The sequence below is a fragment of the Cephus cinctus genome, unplaced genomic scaffold (genome assembly GCF_000341935.2).
Source record: "Cephus cinctus unplaced genomic scaffold, Ccin1 Ccin1_scaffold0905, whole genome shotgun sequence".
In the NCBI taxonomy this organism is placed as follows: Eukaryota; Metazoa; Arthropoda; class Insecta; order Hymenoptera; family Cephidae; genus Cephus; species Cephus cinctus.
Window position 1 is genome coordinate 59,714 of NW_014333480.1, and position 13,943 is coordinate 73,656.

The following is a 13,943-nucleotide window of genomic DNA, read 5'->3' on the forward strand; positions in this document are numbered from 1 at the left end:
TGATATGCCACTTCAAGATTCCCGTGAATTTCTGCGAATAGTGAACGCAGCCAATTGCCTGAGCACCGGGGACTATTTTATTAAAGCTTTATTAATAGTAAATATGGTTTTGAACCAGCTAGCAAATACAATACATTGAAAAAAAATGACAATGAAAAAAAAATGTAAATGCAAATTTTCAAACCCATTAAAACCTCAAACGTATGGGTAAATATATGTACAATATGCATACTGTCAAATGATTACACCAGCAACAATAATAATAACCATTAATCTATTTACCCATTACGAAAATCCTGATTTCCCAAGATCCACTACTTCTCACTATTTACTATTCTCACGATGAACATTAATTTCGCATTGCTAAACTTCTGTTCGTGAAAATTGAAAATTTATAATCCACATTTCCTCGACTCATCCTTTATAATTTTAAAGTTGCTATCCTCTGCTGGTATCAAAGCTTCAAAGATCACGAATTGAATACAAAAAATATTGACAATAAAGAAGAGAACGATGTCTCCTGATTTTCGACAATCAATATATACACAGTATAATTAATATCTGTGACAAAAATTCGAATATGAATGAAATTTCGACGGAAACGAGAAAAGCGTAATCGATCTTTAGGGAAAATGCTGATGACGGTAATACGACCTAAGGGAGAAAAAAGTAAATGAGTTAGCGAAGAGTGGACAAAACGATGAAATAGAGCACTATTGAAAATAAGAAAGAAAGAAAGCAGAAAAGTCTCGAAGGATCCGACTGCAGCTGCATAGGCATTATTAAAGCTGAGAGACACAAGACTATAGACGGATAAAGTGTGATGCAAGAATGATATTAAGATTGACATGTGTACAATGTGACTTTAAAGCTCACTTACTAGAATATCGTAAAGTTTCGTATAAGCGTCAGTTTGGACAAACATTCGGTATATTTTATATTATAAAAGCATGCTTACGGTGTTATAGCACAGAATATTTTGGTAATGCATAAATGTGAATAATAGCGTATATATTTCTGTAATATTTTTCAAAGATGAAAAAGAGGGAAAAAATATTAGTTTTTTATATAATCAAACATTTATTGATTTTCTGATAGAGATGAACCTTTAAGGTGGTTCGGTCGAAGGTCCTTAAAGAGATATACAATAACCATAGCGGTTGTTCATTGGTTGTAATAAAAAATAAAAAATATTAATACAACTTTTTAACATACGGCACTGTAGCATGTGTATTGAAATATATTAAACATCAACGACGACATACTCACGCATTCTCACATACACACACAACAGTCTAAACACACATAAACACACACACACACACACAAGTTAATGACACCTGTACAGCAAGTAGACCGGAGACCCTCAGTCTCGTTCGGCGAAATAAACTGTACGGACGTTTCTCATGTCAATTTGCTTTTGTGAATTCTTTGTTTCCTCGCATCCCGCACATCCTCGCATGACTGGCTATATTTCAACAATGTGTATATGATACTTGATGTGTATGTGATACTTGTATTGATACAACAAATACATTGTATGGATGCTATATGTATAGATGCCAAATTTACCACAACCAGTATTTAGCCGGATTTCTAAATTTTTGAAATATACGAAATATTTTAGACATGTTTCTTATATTTTATGTTGATCAATATTTGCTTAAGTAAATTTCGTCATTTTCTAAACAATCCGAACAGGACAAATAATAATCACTGACTTTTAAATACAAGGGATCTGTTCTACATGCGGATTTTTACATTCGGAAGTAATGCAATGAAGAAAAAGTACTTTTAATAAAATGCAAGTAATCCGCCTAGTATAGAAATCCATAATTAATACATTATGATACAAGGGCGGAAAGTTGATGATTCCTGACGAGTGAGTCAGGAAGTGCCCCTCGCTTCGCTAGGCCGACAAACGTCACACGAGTAGGAATCACAAACCCGCACGCGTATCATATACTATTTTTTGCAACAATGTATGGAAAGTTCGCAGGATATGCATCAAAAAGAAGCACGAAATGGCCGATTCTTGATGAGTCCAGAGTGTGCGGGAATCATCAAGAATAGAGCATTTTGTGCTTGTTTTTTGATGCATAAACTGTATACTTTCCGTACAGCGTTGCAAAAAAGTATATTGTATTCAACAATAGCGCATCACAAGTGTTAATCCAGGCAACACACATGTCCAAAAGTCATCTTTAAGATGTCTTAACTTCCGTGCCATTAGACGCTTTAAAGCCGACTTTTGTACATTATCTGTTATCTGGGAAGCATGTGACTTAGGCCTTGTACTACATAAGAAAGTAGTTCTTTCAAATCCTCGTAAATATTCATAACGAATCAAGGGTAAATCAACTGTACATATATATCCCTTTAAGTAATTTATCAACCTAGAAGAATGATAATGAGAAACTTTAATCCAGATTCACAGCAACTATCATTTGGATCTTATGTAAACGTAACATTTATAAATGAAAAATGCACTTAATCACGTAAAAAGTATACCTGCGCCTGAAAAATGCTACTTCCAGTTCAAATTTTTGTATAACATAACTTCCGCTTCGAGATATGCCAATTTTTAACAGCACCCGTCTTATCATGAATGCCACGACTTATATCGCTGAGAAGACAGACACGCAACACACTCATAAATATTTATACGTTCTCAAGGCAGTGGCTTATCGGTTGCCTCGACACGCACCTGTCTTCATGTTTTAACCCAACTTTGACCTGTCTGGCAAAAACATCTAATCCGAGAGACCCACGTGCGTGTGACATTTAAGCCAAATGTAAAGAAACAGTAACGACGAGAGTTTACGATACGGCACAATAACAAAGTTCCCCATGATCTAGGGATAAAAGAACGTGGAGTTTAAGTTATGAGAGTGTCAAAAATTCGATAGGATCATTAATGGACGTCAGTGACTTTCCGGTCTACGGTCGCGTGTACCTCGTGACACCTTCGATCCGAGGATGGTTGGGAGGTCTCAAAGTACAAGAAAACACGAACTGGAAGTATCTGCTACTTGTACCGTCCTCGCTCTACTGTCAATATAGTAAACAGACATACATATTCATTTAAGAGCTCTCCCGCACGCCATCTTCCACGATAAATTCTTAGTACTGTACATGTATATCATGTGTATACATTTTCTCGAGTAGAACTTAGCAAACAAAGGAAGACTCCTGCGACAAGACAAAGATTCATAGATTATGTGTATCCGCTGTATTGGACTTAGGAAGAATACGAATTACGAGTTTAATTGGTTTGTTTTCTGAGTAACTATGGGTACTCTAGTCGTTTTCATTACGAACCAGACTATGAAGTAGAATACAATATCTATGTATAATGTAAATATTTCAATTTTCCTTGAAAATAATATAAATAATAAAAATTTTTTAAAATTACAAATATATCATAATATGTAACGTGATTTATATTTAAAAATGAAGAAACTATAAACGGTCAACCAGCAAAATTTCGAATAACTCTAAATCTGTAGAACCATGGAATTCTTGTAATTTACACTTTCGTACGTTATTTTCTATTACGACTGCATTATGATGTATACTTGAATACAAAAATATACATTACAGTATGATTAATAAATCTTCGTTATAATTTTCTTTGCTGAATCCATGCTATGCAAAGTAGTACACGTACTAATTATAAGTAGCAACATGTACCAAGTAAATGACAGTTCGGTAAAATCTGACTGTAAAATGATTGCCGTTTGCAATTTGGAAAAAAAACCTTGACGTTCCTTAAGTGTAAGAGGTGTAAAGGACAATCAGCTTCGATATATTTTATTTAAAAATTTTACTTCTCCATGCAATCCTCTTTTTTTATAAAAAATGAGTCCTCGGTTTCTAAAGCATACTATGAGTCAAGGTATGTATAGTCTGGTTCAAAAGGATTTACAAATGTGCGAAATAAAGCGAAATGTATTAGAATTTCGAATAATGGGATATAATCCAAAATCAAGGTCGGATCGATATCGATCGAGGGGACTTCTGGATACTACTCGGAAATAAATCCTTTGGAATGACCTAAGCGTTACAGGATGGTCAAGGTTCAAGGATTAGTAATGGCTTTTTGAATTTGCATAAATTGCAAGAAGGCGGGAGTCTTCTTCCTCAAGTCTTCACTATGCCATGTATAAGTTCCCCTCTGTGAATCCTAGAGGATTTCTCGACCGTATACGAATATATCATACGGGATCAGAAGACCAGACCAGGCCAGGCCAGTCCCGTTCTTGGGCCGAATCTCTAATTTGCATTGAGAACTTGCCATTCCTTTACATAGAGGACTCTACAAAAGCCATATACACTTACATGGGTGTATTTACCTTATCTGGCTGCGTTGTAATGCGACGTGAGAATAAATTGGATCTTATTTTCATGTTTTCAAATACGACTGTTCTGGTACCTTCAACAACGATATAATCAATAACATTGCGAATCTCTCGCGATGGACTTCAGGAAGTAATTTTCGCGAACAAAAAAAAAGGAAAAGACTGGATTATTACAATTGAGGGCGATACAGTGGAACTTTGACAATTCCAACTTCTATATATCAAAACCTCTATAAGATTATGAATCTTCCAATTTTCGAATGTTTCACCTCTATAACTTGAAAACTCCGATTGGTCGAAACTGCGATAACTCGTAACATATTTCGTTTCCCTTGAGACTCGAGTTATCGAAGTTCCCCTGTATTAGATTTTGGAGAGAAAAAATATTTGTATCATTATACGAGGGGATGAAAGAGTTTCGTGTAACGTTGCTCCGATACATTGATTACTCTGGCTCGGTTATCTCGTGTAAACAAAGGCTTTTTGTTTATTGATAATCAACAGTATCACGACACCTTCAGTGAGCCTTGATTGTGCAACAAGAAAAGCTAGAGGAAATAAAACACAGCTGACAGACCAACCTTCCGCTGAAGTCGTATCGAAAATCGTTGAGCGGGCGGGAAATTTGAAACGTTCGTGTAGCAGTTTCCTTTGTTTTGTTTGTCTTGTGTTTTTGGATGAACATCGACGTCGAGTAATCTATGTTATCGCGTCAGGTCTTAATAGGTTAAATGAATTTAGCGACACGTTTCGCTAATTGAGTTATTTTAATTTTTGAAAATTGTCACATTTTCGAAAATTCTCCTCGTTATCATTTACATCTCCTATCGTTACGACGTGCACGTGAGTATTTATTGAAATAACTATCGACTCGGTTTTATTTATTATTTTTATGACTCCGAATAAATATTTTTGAGTTTTCTCATTTTTTTTTACTTTTCTCTCTGCTTTAATTTTAATGCATTGGTATGATATAGAAGTGATAAATTAAATAAAACTTTCTCGTATTAACGTAATTCATATGTAGACTTAACAACGGAAATTTACTTATTCTAATTTCTTGGACTTTCAAAACATGTAATTTAGTGCTGTATAAATATGTTGAGCTTTTTGCAAATTATTAGTATATCATTCTAGTACAATTTTTTGCAATCCTTATGTAGTATACAAATTATCTTCGTGCACTTGAATTTTCAATGAAAGTGATATACTTTTTTTTAAATATGTATTTCGCAAGTGACCTGTATGAAACGTTTGCTGTGTATAAATTCTTTGAAATTATGAAACTCAAAAAAAAATCTGCTGTATTAGTTATTAAAAAGTGACTGTGCCAATACACCTTTTTTTGTGCATTTTCATCAATCTATTTTCCTCTTTCGATATCCAAACCTTTTTTTACATCGTCACACAATACCAAGCGTCAAAACTCATCACGTGACTATTCTTCTGCCATAGAAGCTTCCATTTACTTTGCGCATATTTTCCAATTTTATTTTGTTCCATCATTTTCACGCTGGATTGCAAAGCGCCGCTATGTGTCACCTGTAGAATGCTAAATTAATGAATTGGTACGATTCAGAGAACAAAATAATTCAGTAGAAAACATTTGTCGAAAAAAAAATTTCGCATATATCAACAATAGACAATACAAAAATTCTTTAGGCAGTGGTAATAAGCTGAAGTGACGCAGCAGGCTTGTGTTGATCCCTGTGGAGAGTCTCAGGTGATAAACGTGTAAAAAAAATGATTGCAAACCGTGACATAGAAAATCATCAGTTGAAAATGATGCAAAATTCTGGAAACTTAAACGACCTTGAAAAGAACTTAAAGGACTTGGAGCAAAATTTCAAAGACACGAAAGACCTTGTGTATTCAGATGACGTTAAGAATCAAGTCAAGGATGATATTGAAAGACCAATAGGTGAACCGGAAGACACTACCAAGATACTAATTACAGAATTGATATCGCAGGAGGACGATAATCTTACAGAAGTAATTGATCTCTTACATATCAATTAACACTATTTTGTTAAAGGAAAAATAATATTTCTGTATCGATTGTCATATAGTGTCGATCAGAACGTAATGATGTATGTATTTATTGATCTTCCATACCCTGATCCTATTCAGATATTCACATTGTTTCTACCCTTTGATCTCGATGATCCACTTTTCTATGACTATTATTTTTCACTGTTTGATTCCTTAGCCATTTGACCTTTATAAAATTCCAGCACTAACCATTTAACATTGTTATTCTGTGACCTTTATCCTAAAGCAATTGTATTGCAGTTATTGTACATGAAGCAAATATTGTACCTATCAACTATTTCTTAGTTTCTGGTCGTATAGAAGAAAAAAAAAACGAAATTTTGTGTCACAAATCGAGATATACTTGTTAAATACAATTTTTATCCACATTTAAACGCGTTTGCGTTACTTGTCGTTAGATAACGGAAATCGTGGAATCTAAAGCTCCGCCATTCAAATACGCGGAAACGAAATTACGACCGGATGCGCCGCCATTTACACCAGAATGCATTGAACCGATATCCGACGTATTGTATGTTGATCCTGAAACGACCAATGGCAGCTTTGTTAATGTGGATCTCAGTTCTTTCGACGACCAAGTGATTCCGCTATCAGAACTTCCGGCTTCTTCAAGGACTCTGAAAGACCTTCGGGATTCTAAAGAACAAAGACTCAAACCTTTTAGTCTTACATCGAGTTCTAATTCGAAGAAAGTCTGTGCCAACACAGAAATCCCAGTACGTATCTTTTTCTAAATGCATAATTCTAAATGGATTTTTTTTTTATATATTTGGTTGGCATGAAAGTAATGAGACACTCTAGGAAATTCGACACATGTCCTTTTTTAAATTAATTGTTTTTCACTATATTTTAGTATGTTGTAGAACATTCTAGATACTTCCGCTCTGTGGGTGTATACAATAGAAGATGGTCAAAAACAATTAATTTAAAAAAGAACATATGTAGAGTTTTCTAGAGTGTCTCATTACTTTTAAGCCAATCCAATATAAAGTTCAGAAATAGCAATTCGAAATTCTGGAAAGATTACATTTGTTTAAATAATATTTTTAGTAAATATTCACTTTACTTATACGCTCCTTAAAACAACGTATATTTGTGACATTGTGAACTGTATTAAAATATGCCTCGAAAATCAAATTACGGGGATAGAAGATTTTAAAAATGCCTTCGTCAATGAAAATACTGGAATTTCGTTATCACGTACTTCTATTGCACAATTAAATGGCGAACTAAATGTAAATAATCACATAAGCGAAACTAACGAGATTTCTTACGGTTCAGGTGCTAATATTATGCAATATTAAAAATGCAGCAAAATCACCTCATGATTTGATAATGTGTCATGGAAACAAGTGAATTAAGACCATGTATGCTATTGATATTTGAGCCGTTCAGTGCACACATCGATTAACTCCATAAAACAAAAAGTTGAGAAATGCGATGAAGTAATGTATATTCTAAATTACTTATTATTCAATGGCCAAAAAAATTGTGCCGTTTAATGGTGCTAATCTTTATTATTCAGGAAAGTTATTATAAATATAAAAAGTTATGACTATACCAAGTGCTTTCACACTTAAATTTAAGATTTTTCAAAAAGTGGAGTTAATCGATGTGTGCACTGAGCGGCTCATATATGACTTTGATACTCCATTTACATACATGGTCACGGAATATAAAAAATTTCAATAATTTAATCAGAACCGCCTGAGTCTGAGAAATTCTTATTAATTCTATAGCAATATATCCGTTCAGAAACATCTTCTCGTTCCATAGATACGTGAAACTTTCAATCGTAAAATATAACACGCAAAAAGTTTTCAAACACTTCGCAAAAGTTCTTTCGCAGTCCTACTTGTGCTTGGAGAAATAAAGAAGTTTCCATAATACAAAATAGGATTTTCTATGCAAAAATTCTAATGTACAGATTCATCTCTAAAAGGATCCTTGAAATTTTTCAGACGACACAAAACGCGCAAGCTGTAGTTTCGGTCACGACGCAGAAAGTAACTGGAGAAGAGGAAGTGACGTCACCGCCACAAAGGATAATTAATAGACGCCCAGCTATTTTTTCAGCAAATTTTCTTTTCGGTAACAAAACTCAAATTGCCGTGTTACTATCGAGCGTAAGTATCTGCGCAATTTTGATTGTCTACGTACTTTTGTGATTGTTCGGATATTTTGCGTTAGTCCTGTGCAAATTTCTCACACCAAACTAACTCCTTTAATATATATTTAATAAATGACCTTTTTTTCAATACAAATATTCTATTGTTAACAATACGTAACGGATTCATGGACCAATACCCGATTCTCAGTGATGCGAGAAAAAAAACTGAGAAACTTTACTAAATATTTTAAATATTAAAGTAAAAAGAAATTTCGCAAAACATATTCGATGTTCTGTATATTCATTTTTGAGGTTAGTTAGACATTAGGTGGTTGACTCTCAGTTAACACGTAGTATGTGCTGCAACATTATCGTGAGGAAGAATACGATTGAGTCATGAAGGGTTCGTGACTTAAATATTAGTCACTGGAAAAGTAGAACGTGCATATACAGGGTGTCCCAGAATTGCTTTTGGACCGAAAAGTGAGCGATGGCTGGAGGTGCCCTGAGAACCGTCCCGCAAACCGTTTGCAAAAATTCGCAATAGTTTTTAAATGAAACGTGAGCGTACGTTTTTGTTTAAATAATATTGTTGTTAAATTGTGTTAAATAGGTTCAAACTCATCACGTGACTATTCTTCTACCATAGAAGCTTCCATTTACTTTGCGCATATTTGTGTCTGTGATATGTAAATGTAGTACAATATAAATAATAATATTAGAATTATTTAGGAAGCACCACGTTGCTATGACCCGCGGAAATCCTTCGTTCTGATTGGTCCCATTTAAATGCTTCTCATTTAAAAACCATTGCGAATTTTTGCAAACGGTTTGCGGGAGGGCTCTCAGGGCACCTCCAGCCATCGCTCACTTTCCGGTCCAAAAGCAATTCTGGGACACCCTGTATGTATATACATATGTATCCCGGTAAACGAGTATTACGTACATACACAGCATATGGCATTGCGAAGACACATGAAGATTATGGAAAAAATTCACATACCGACGAACAGTATAGTAGTATACTTTAAAAGTACACTAGTATAGTATAGTGTAAAAGTATACTAGCATACTAGTATACTTTTAGATCATTATGAATTTATGATAAACTATAGTTTTCTCAATGTACCTACGTGTCCTCTTTCTTAAAAAATTGCAAAAATTTAATACTTAATACTTTTTAGTCTTTGAACGATGTTTAATGGGACGAATGTTTGTTAAATAAGTTAAATAAGGGTAAATCGAGACTTCAGAGATAAATAATATCTGTCTACTTGACTATCCTCATAATCTAGACCTAAATCGTTGCTAAGTTATAATATTCATTGTGTTCAGTTCATTCCGAATTTTTGACTACCCAAACGATATTCTTTTTTATATACGACCTAGGATCCAACTCGCTGTCTTAGAAAATAGGCGTATGCATACGTGAGCGTATATCTAAAATTGGAGTAAAGAGACTGAATTGATGATGAGAAACATTAATTTTCAGATATAGATGAAATAGTAAGATCCGTAGATGTGAACAACTGCCACGAATGAATGAAAGAAATGAACAACTACCAACTGAACTGAATTAATTTTTTTACGGGAACATGTGGAAAAGCGTAGCAGGGAGAACGCAGAATCATCCCTTGTGAAAAATATGTGTCTTATTTATCACAAAAAAACCAAGCCGCAAGTTCAAACTTGCAATTTGCTTCCTTCGAATTGTAGATAGTGTACGAAGTCCTTATATGAGGAAGCATTTTCATTTTTTTTAATATCTTTGGCTTCCTCATAGATGAATCTTCATTTACTGCCGACGATTCAGAGGGAGCAAATTGCAAAATTTAAATCCTTGGCTTCCTCATATGGGGACATCAAAATTCAAAAACTTGAATATAAGTAGAATCAGATCTGTTTTGCCGATCTCCGCCAAATTTGATACATATCACGGCTGAATGATGTTCTACACTTATGGAAAGTATACTTCTATACTTTTGGAAAGTTAGAGCTTAATCGGTCAAAGTTGACGGGAGTTATATCGATAAATTTGATTTTTCGAAAAATTCAAAATATCGTAAAATCAAAAGTTCTCGATGGATTCGGCCCAATGCGATACCAACCAACCTTCGATATGAATCTCTTCGTCAAAAACTATTTAGACGAGTATCACAAAATTTGCGATCGCTAAAGTGATAACGTCCTTTTTTTGGGAATTTGAAAACGACATAAAATCCGAGCTGCAGCTTGCATCATTACGAAAATTATAGTCAATGAAAGGATTATAGAGCTGCACATGTCTGCAAAATTTTAGGGCTGTAGCTAAAACCGTTCTCGAGTTATACACGTTTGAATTTTGGGAGGCCATTATACATACACACACACATCCGGAAATTTTCTCCAAACGTGTTTTCTCGACGTTTTGGCACATTTTGGACATAGTGACATGAAAATCTCGAAAGAAAGATTTTCCACTGTCACATAGCTTCCTCTACGAGGAAGCAACAAGAAAAGTTCGAAATATAAAGTTTGAAAAATAGACAGAGTTAAATGTTTACAAATTAATTCAGTCTGAACCGAATACAAAATGAAGCAGTGAATGAAAAAAAAAATATATAAATATATATCTGGTAAAATAAATTAAGAAAGAGATCGACAAATAAAATAGAATAAAAAATGAAGAAGATAAAAGACAAAGTTTGAAAATCCTCGATATTCATTTATTACGTAAAAACTAATAAAAATTAGGTCATCTACGAAGCTTGCCTGCTAACCTCTAAATCTCTATTTTCTAAAATTACACGATATTTATACGTTATCTTCGTTAAAGTGAAATAAGCATACACTTTTTAATGTTCAATCGCCATACCAACGATACAATATTGTCAACGTATTGTCAAACGTATGTAAAATTTTACAACACAAAATTACACTAGCCTCCTGCTACTTTGCCATTTTTTTTATAAAAGTATCATTTAACTATTTAGTGATCTCCACTTGCATAAAGGTCGCTTATCAAATTCGTGTAATCGTTAATTTTCCATTTTAAGGTTATGGTACACGTACCTAATACCTATGAAACAGTGATTAATGTTATCAAAGACATGATTTATGTTAAAATTAAGGACATTTATTAAAAATCTATTCCGGCGACAAATCACATAAAAACTTCACAAAATTTCGTCCAATATAACATTTTCCTCAGCGATACTTTAAATCTTCTTGTTTGCTTAGCTCGAATTTCTAAACGACAAGTATCGTTTTAAAGTTCCGTCGTTTACTCACTGCTCCTGACAGCTGTCAAAGAGACTGAAATTACGAATACGAAACTTCTTGCATCTCCTATACGTTTACTCCTAAATTTCTTCATTAACAAAATTTAATAAAGTTGCGATTGCTTGAAAATACACAGAAAAAAGTTATTTGCAAGTTTCAATATTATTGTATTATATATGGTATATTAAATTAATTCTGGATTGCCATACTTTTACAAATGAATTTTTATATATATGTATAAAATAGATGCAATTTATGAAAAATCGACCCCACGAGTGTGTATATATATTTTTATATTATTTTTAACTTTTTCATTGACACCGCGACTATAGTTTAATCATTTAACACTTGTACTACTATATCTATATGTTCAGTATAATTTAATCGATCTATGTAATTCGATCGATCGAATCTTTCATTTAGAACTGAAACAGTTATATATGTATATATATTTTGTAGAAACTGTACATATATTCGGTCAGCCATATTGCCAAGTTTTCATATATTTGTCAGCGGGATTCTATCCTTCAGGATGGAGGCAATTTGAATGAATATGCAAATCTCCCTGGTGAAATTGGAGAACTTGAAAGGATCCAGTTGCCTATAGGAATATTGGAAGCAGGCCAATGCTCATATAAATGATGAATTTAGATATACCTATATATTGTGAAATCCAAAAAGCATCTATTTAATATTTCACAATGTGAACACATATAATCTGGGCGATACCTATAAAGATTATATATAAAATTGTACAATATATTAATAAGCAATCTTGAAGTTTGATAAATCACAGGAATAATATTAATTATAACTATAATTTTCTTACTGAAAACATAATATAAACTTGAAACAACAGGATTTCATATGAAACTACAAAAAAAATATCTACAGACTAAATCACTTAGAATTATTTAATCAAAAGACACAGAAAATTCGATACTTTTATAAACATGCTACACCTACGTAATCGGTACATTCTGAACAAAAAGATAATTTAGAAAACGGAACAAAGTGCTTTAAAATTATTCAATTTTTAATTGACATTTTTTCATATCTGCTTTACAAATTTGTGTTACATAATTTTTCGTATGGATCTTATTATTTTTAAGCGCGAAATATATATAGATACCTTCAGGTAGTAAGGTTGCTATACAAACGCCAGCAGTTATCTGATTCTCTCATGAGAACAGTACATCAAGATTCCCGCAACACATTGGAAAAAAATTTACTCACAATAATCAGTGGAATTTAATACATTAGGGTTGCGGTATCATTCAGTTAACCCCCCCAGCCTGTATTTCAAGGTCAATCAATGACCAATGAATCAATTATTAACGGCAATTATACATATACTTGTTAGCGTGGATGCATTTGTAATAACGATAACTTTACGGTAATACAAAATTATTTACATGCCCTAGGCGTTAAATAATAACGAACACAAATTAGGTTGAACTTGATTAATAAATGTCTGATAATTAGTCAAATAAGGAAATGAACGGTTCAAGTATAGTAAATCGAGTGTATCAATACTTTAAATATCAAGAGACTCGGTCGAGTCTCGCGCCAAGTACAGGCAACCGGCTGTATCTAGGTACTGGATGTGGAAGTCCAGGGTTTCCAGGTATTCCGCTTCGTAGTTTTCTGTATCTAGGTGTCGGATGTGGAAGTTCAGGGTGTCCAGGTGTTCCGCTCTGTAGTTTCTTGTATCTAGGTGTCGGACGTAGAAGTCTAGAGTGTCCAGAAAAGTGTGCAACGAGCGACGCTTTGGCGCTTCGCTCAAACAATAGTATCCTCTCTGTTGTTCGCACGGCCTGAGGTACGTAAATAATCCAGCACACTTTCCTCTCTTACGCTTACCACACGGCTTCAACAAGCTGGACACCATTAACCACGCTTATATGCACTGAAGATTACATCTTCTTTAAAAATTTGTATATATCTTTATGCATTTCTAAAAAAAATTGACTTACAAATTATATTTATATGCCATTAAACATTTTCGACGACGCAATATATTTTTGTGATTAACGACATCATAATGCATTTACATTTTATATCTATGAAAATACAGATTTCAGTGCTTAGAGCTTCTATGTCCCGTTGAACAACAAAAACTTGTGATATCCCCCAAAAAACACTTACGTGTAAAAAAC

The 13,943-nt window shown here is 33.7% G+C and overlaps 2 protein-coding genes across 4 annotated transcripts in view; one reads left to right on the plus strand and one right to left on the minus strand.

The window, feature by feature from the left end:
• LOC107271116 overlaps nucleotides 1-13,943 on the minus strand; it is a 64,501-nt gene that overhangs the window by 41,857 nt on the left and 8,701 nt on the right. The window lies entirely within an intron of this gene.
• On the plus strand, nucleotides 618-10,242 carry LOC112494862. Of its 2 annotated transcripts, XM_025088355.1 has the most exons (5): nucleotides 618-5,204; nucleotides 6,024-6,353; nucleotides 6,812-7,129; nucleotides 8,375-8,539; nucleotides 10,016-10,242. In XM_025088355.1, exons 2-5 carry the CDS (start codon nucleotides 6,105-6,107, stop codon nucleotides 10,019-10,021), a joined length of 738 nt encoding a protein of 245 aa, XP_024944123.1. In that variant the 5' UTR covers nucleotides 618-5,204; nucleotides 6,024-6,104; the 3' UTR covers nucleotides 10,022-10,242. The 2 variants fall into 2 exon arrangements, with proteins under 2 accessions (XP_024944123.1, XP_024944122.1); XM_025088354.1 differs by lacking the exon at nucleotides 10,016-10,242 and having other exon boundaries at nucleotides 8,375-8,942.

Excerpts from the sequence above, each read along its gene's own strand:
- LOC112494862 (XM_025088354.1), top strand. The coding sequence starts at position 6,105 with ATGATTGCAAACCGTGACATAGAAAATCATCAGTTGAAAATGATGCAA. Across the intron at positions 6,354-6,811 it reads AGGACGATAATCTTACAGAA|ATAACGGAAATCGTGGAATC; the intron begins GTAATTGATCTC and ends ACTTGTCGTTAG. Across the intron at positions 7,130-8,374 it reads GTGCCAACACAGAAATCCCA|ACGACACAAAACGCGCAAGC; the intron begins GTACGTATCTTT and ends GAAATTTTTCAG.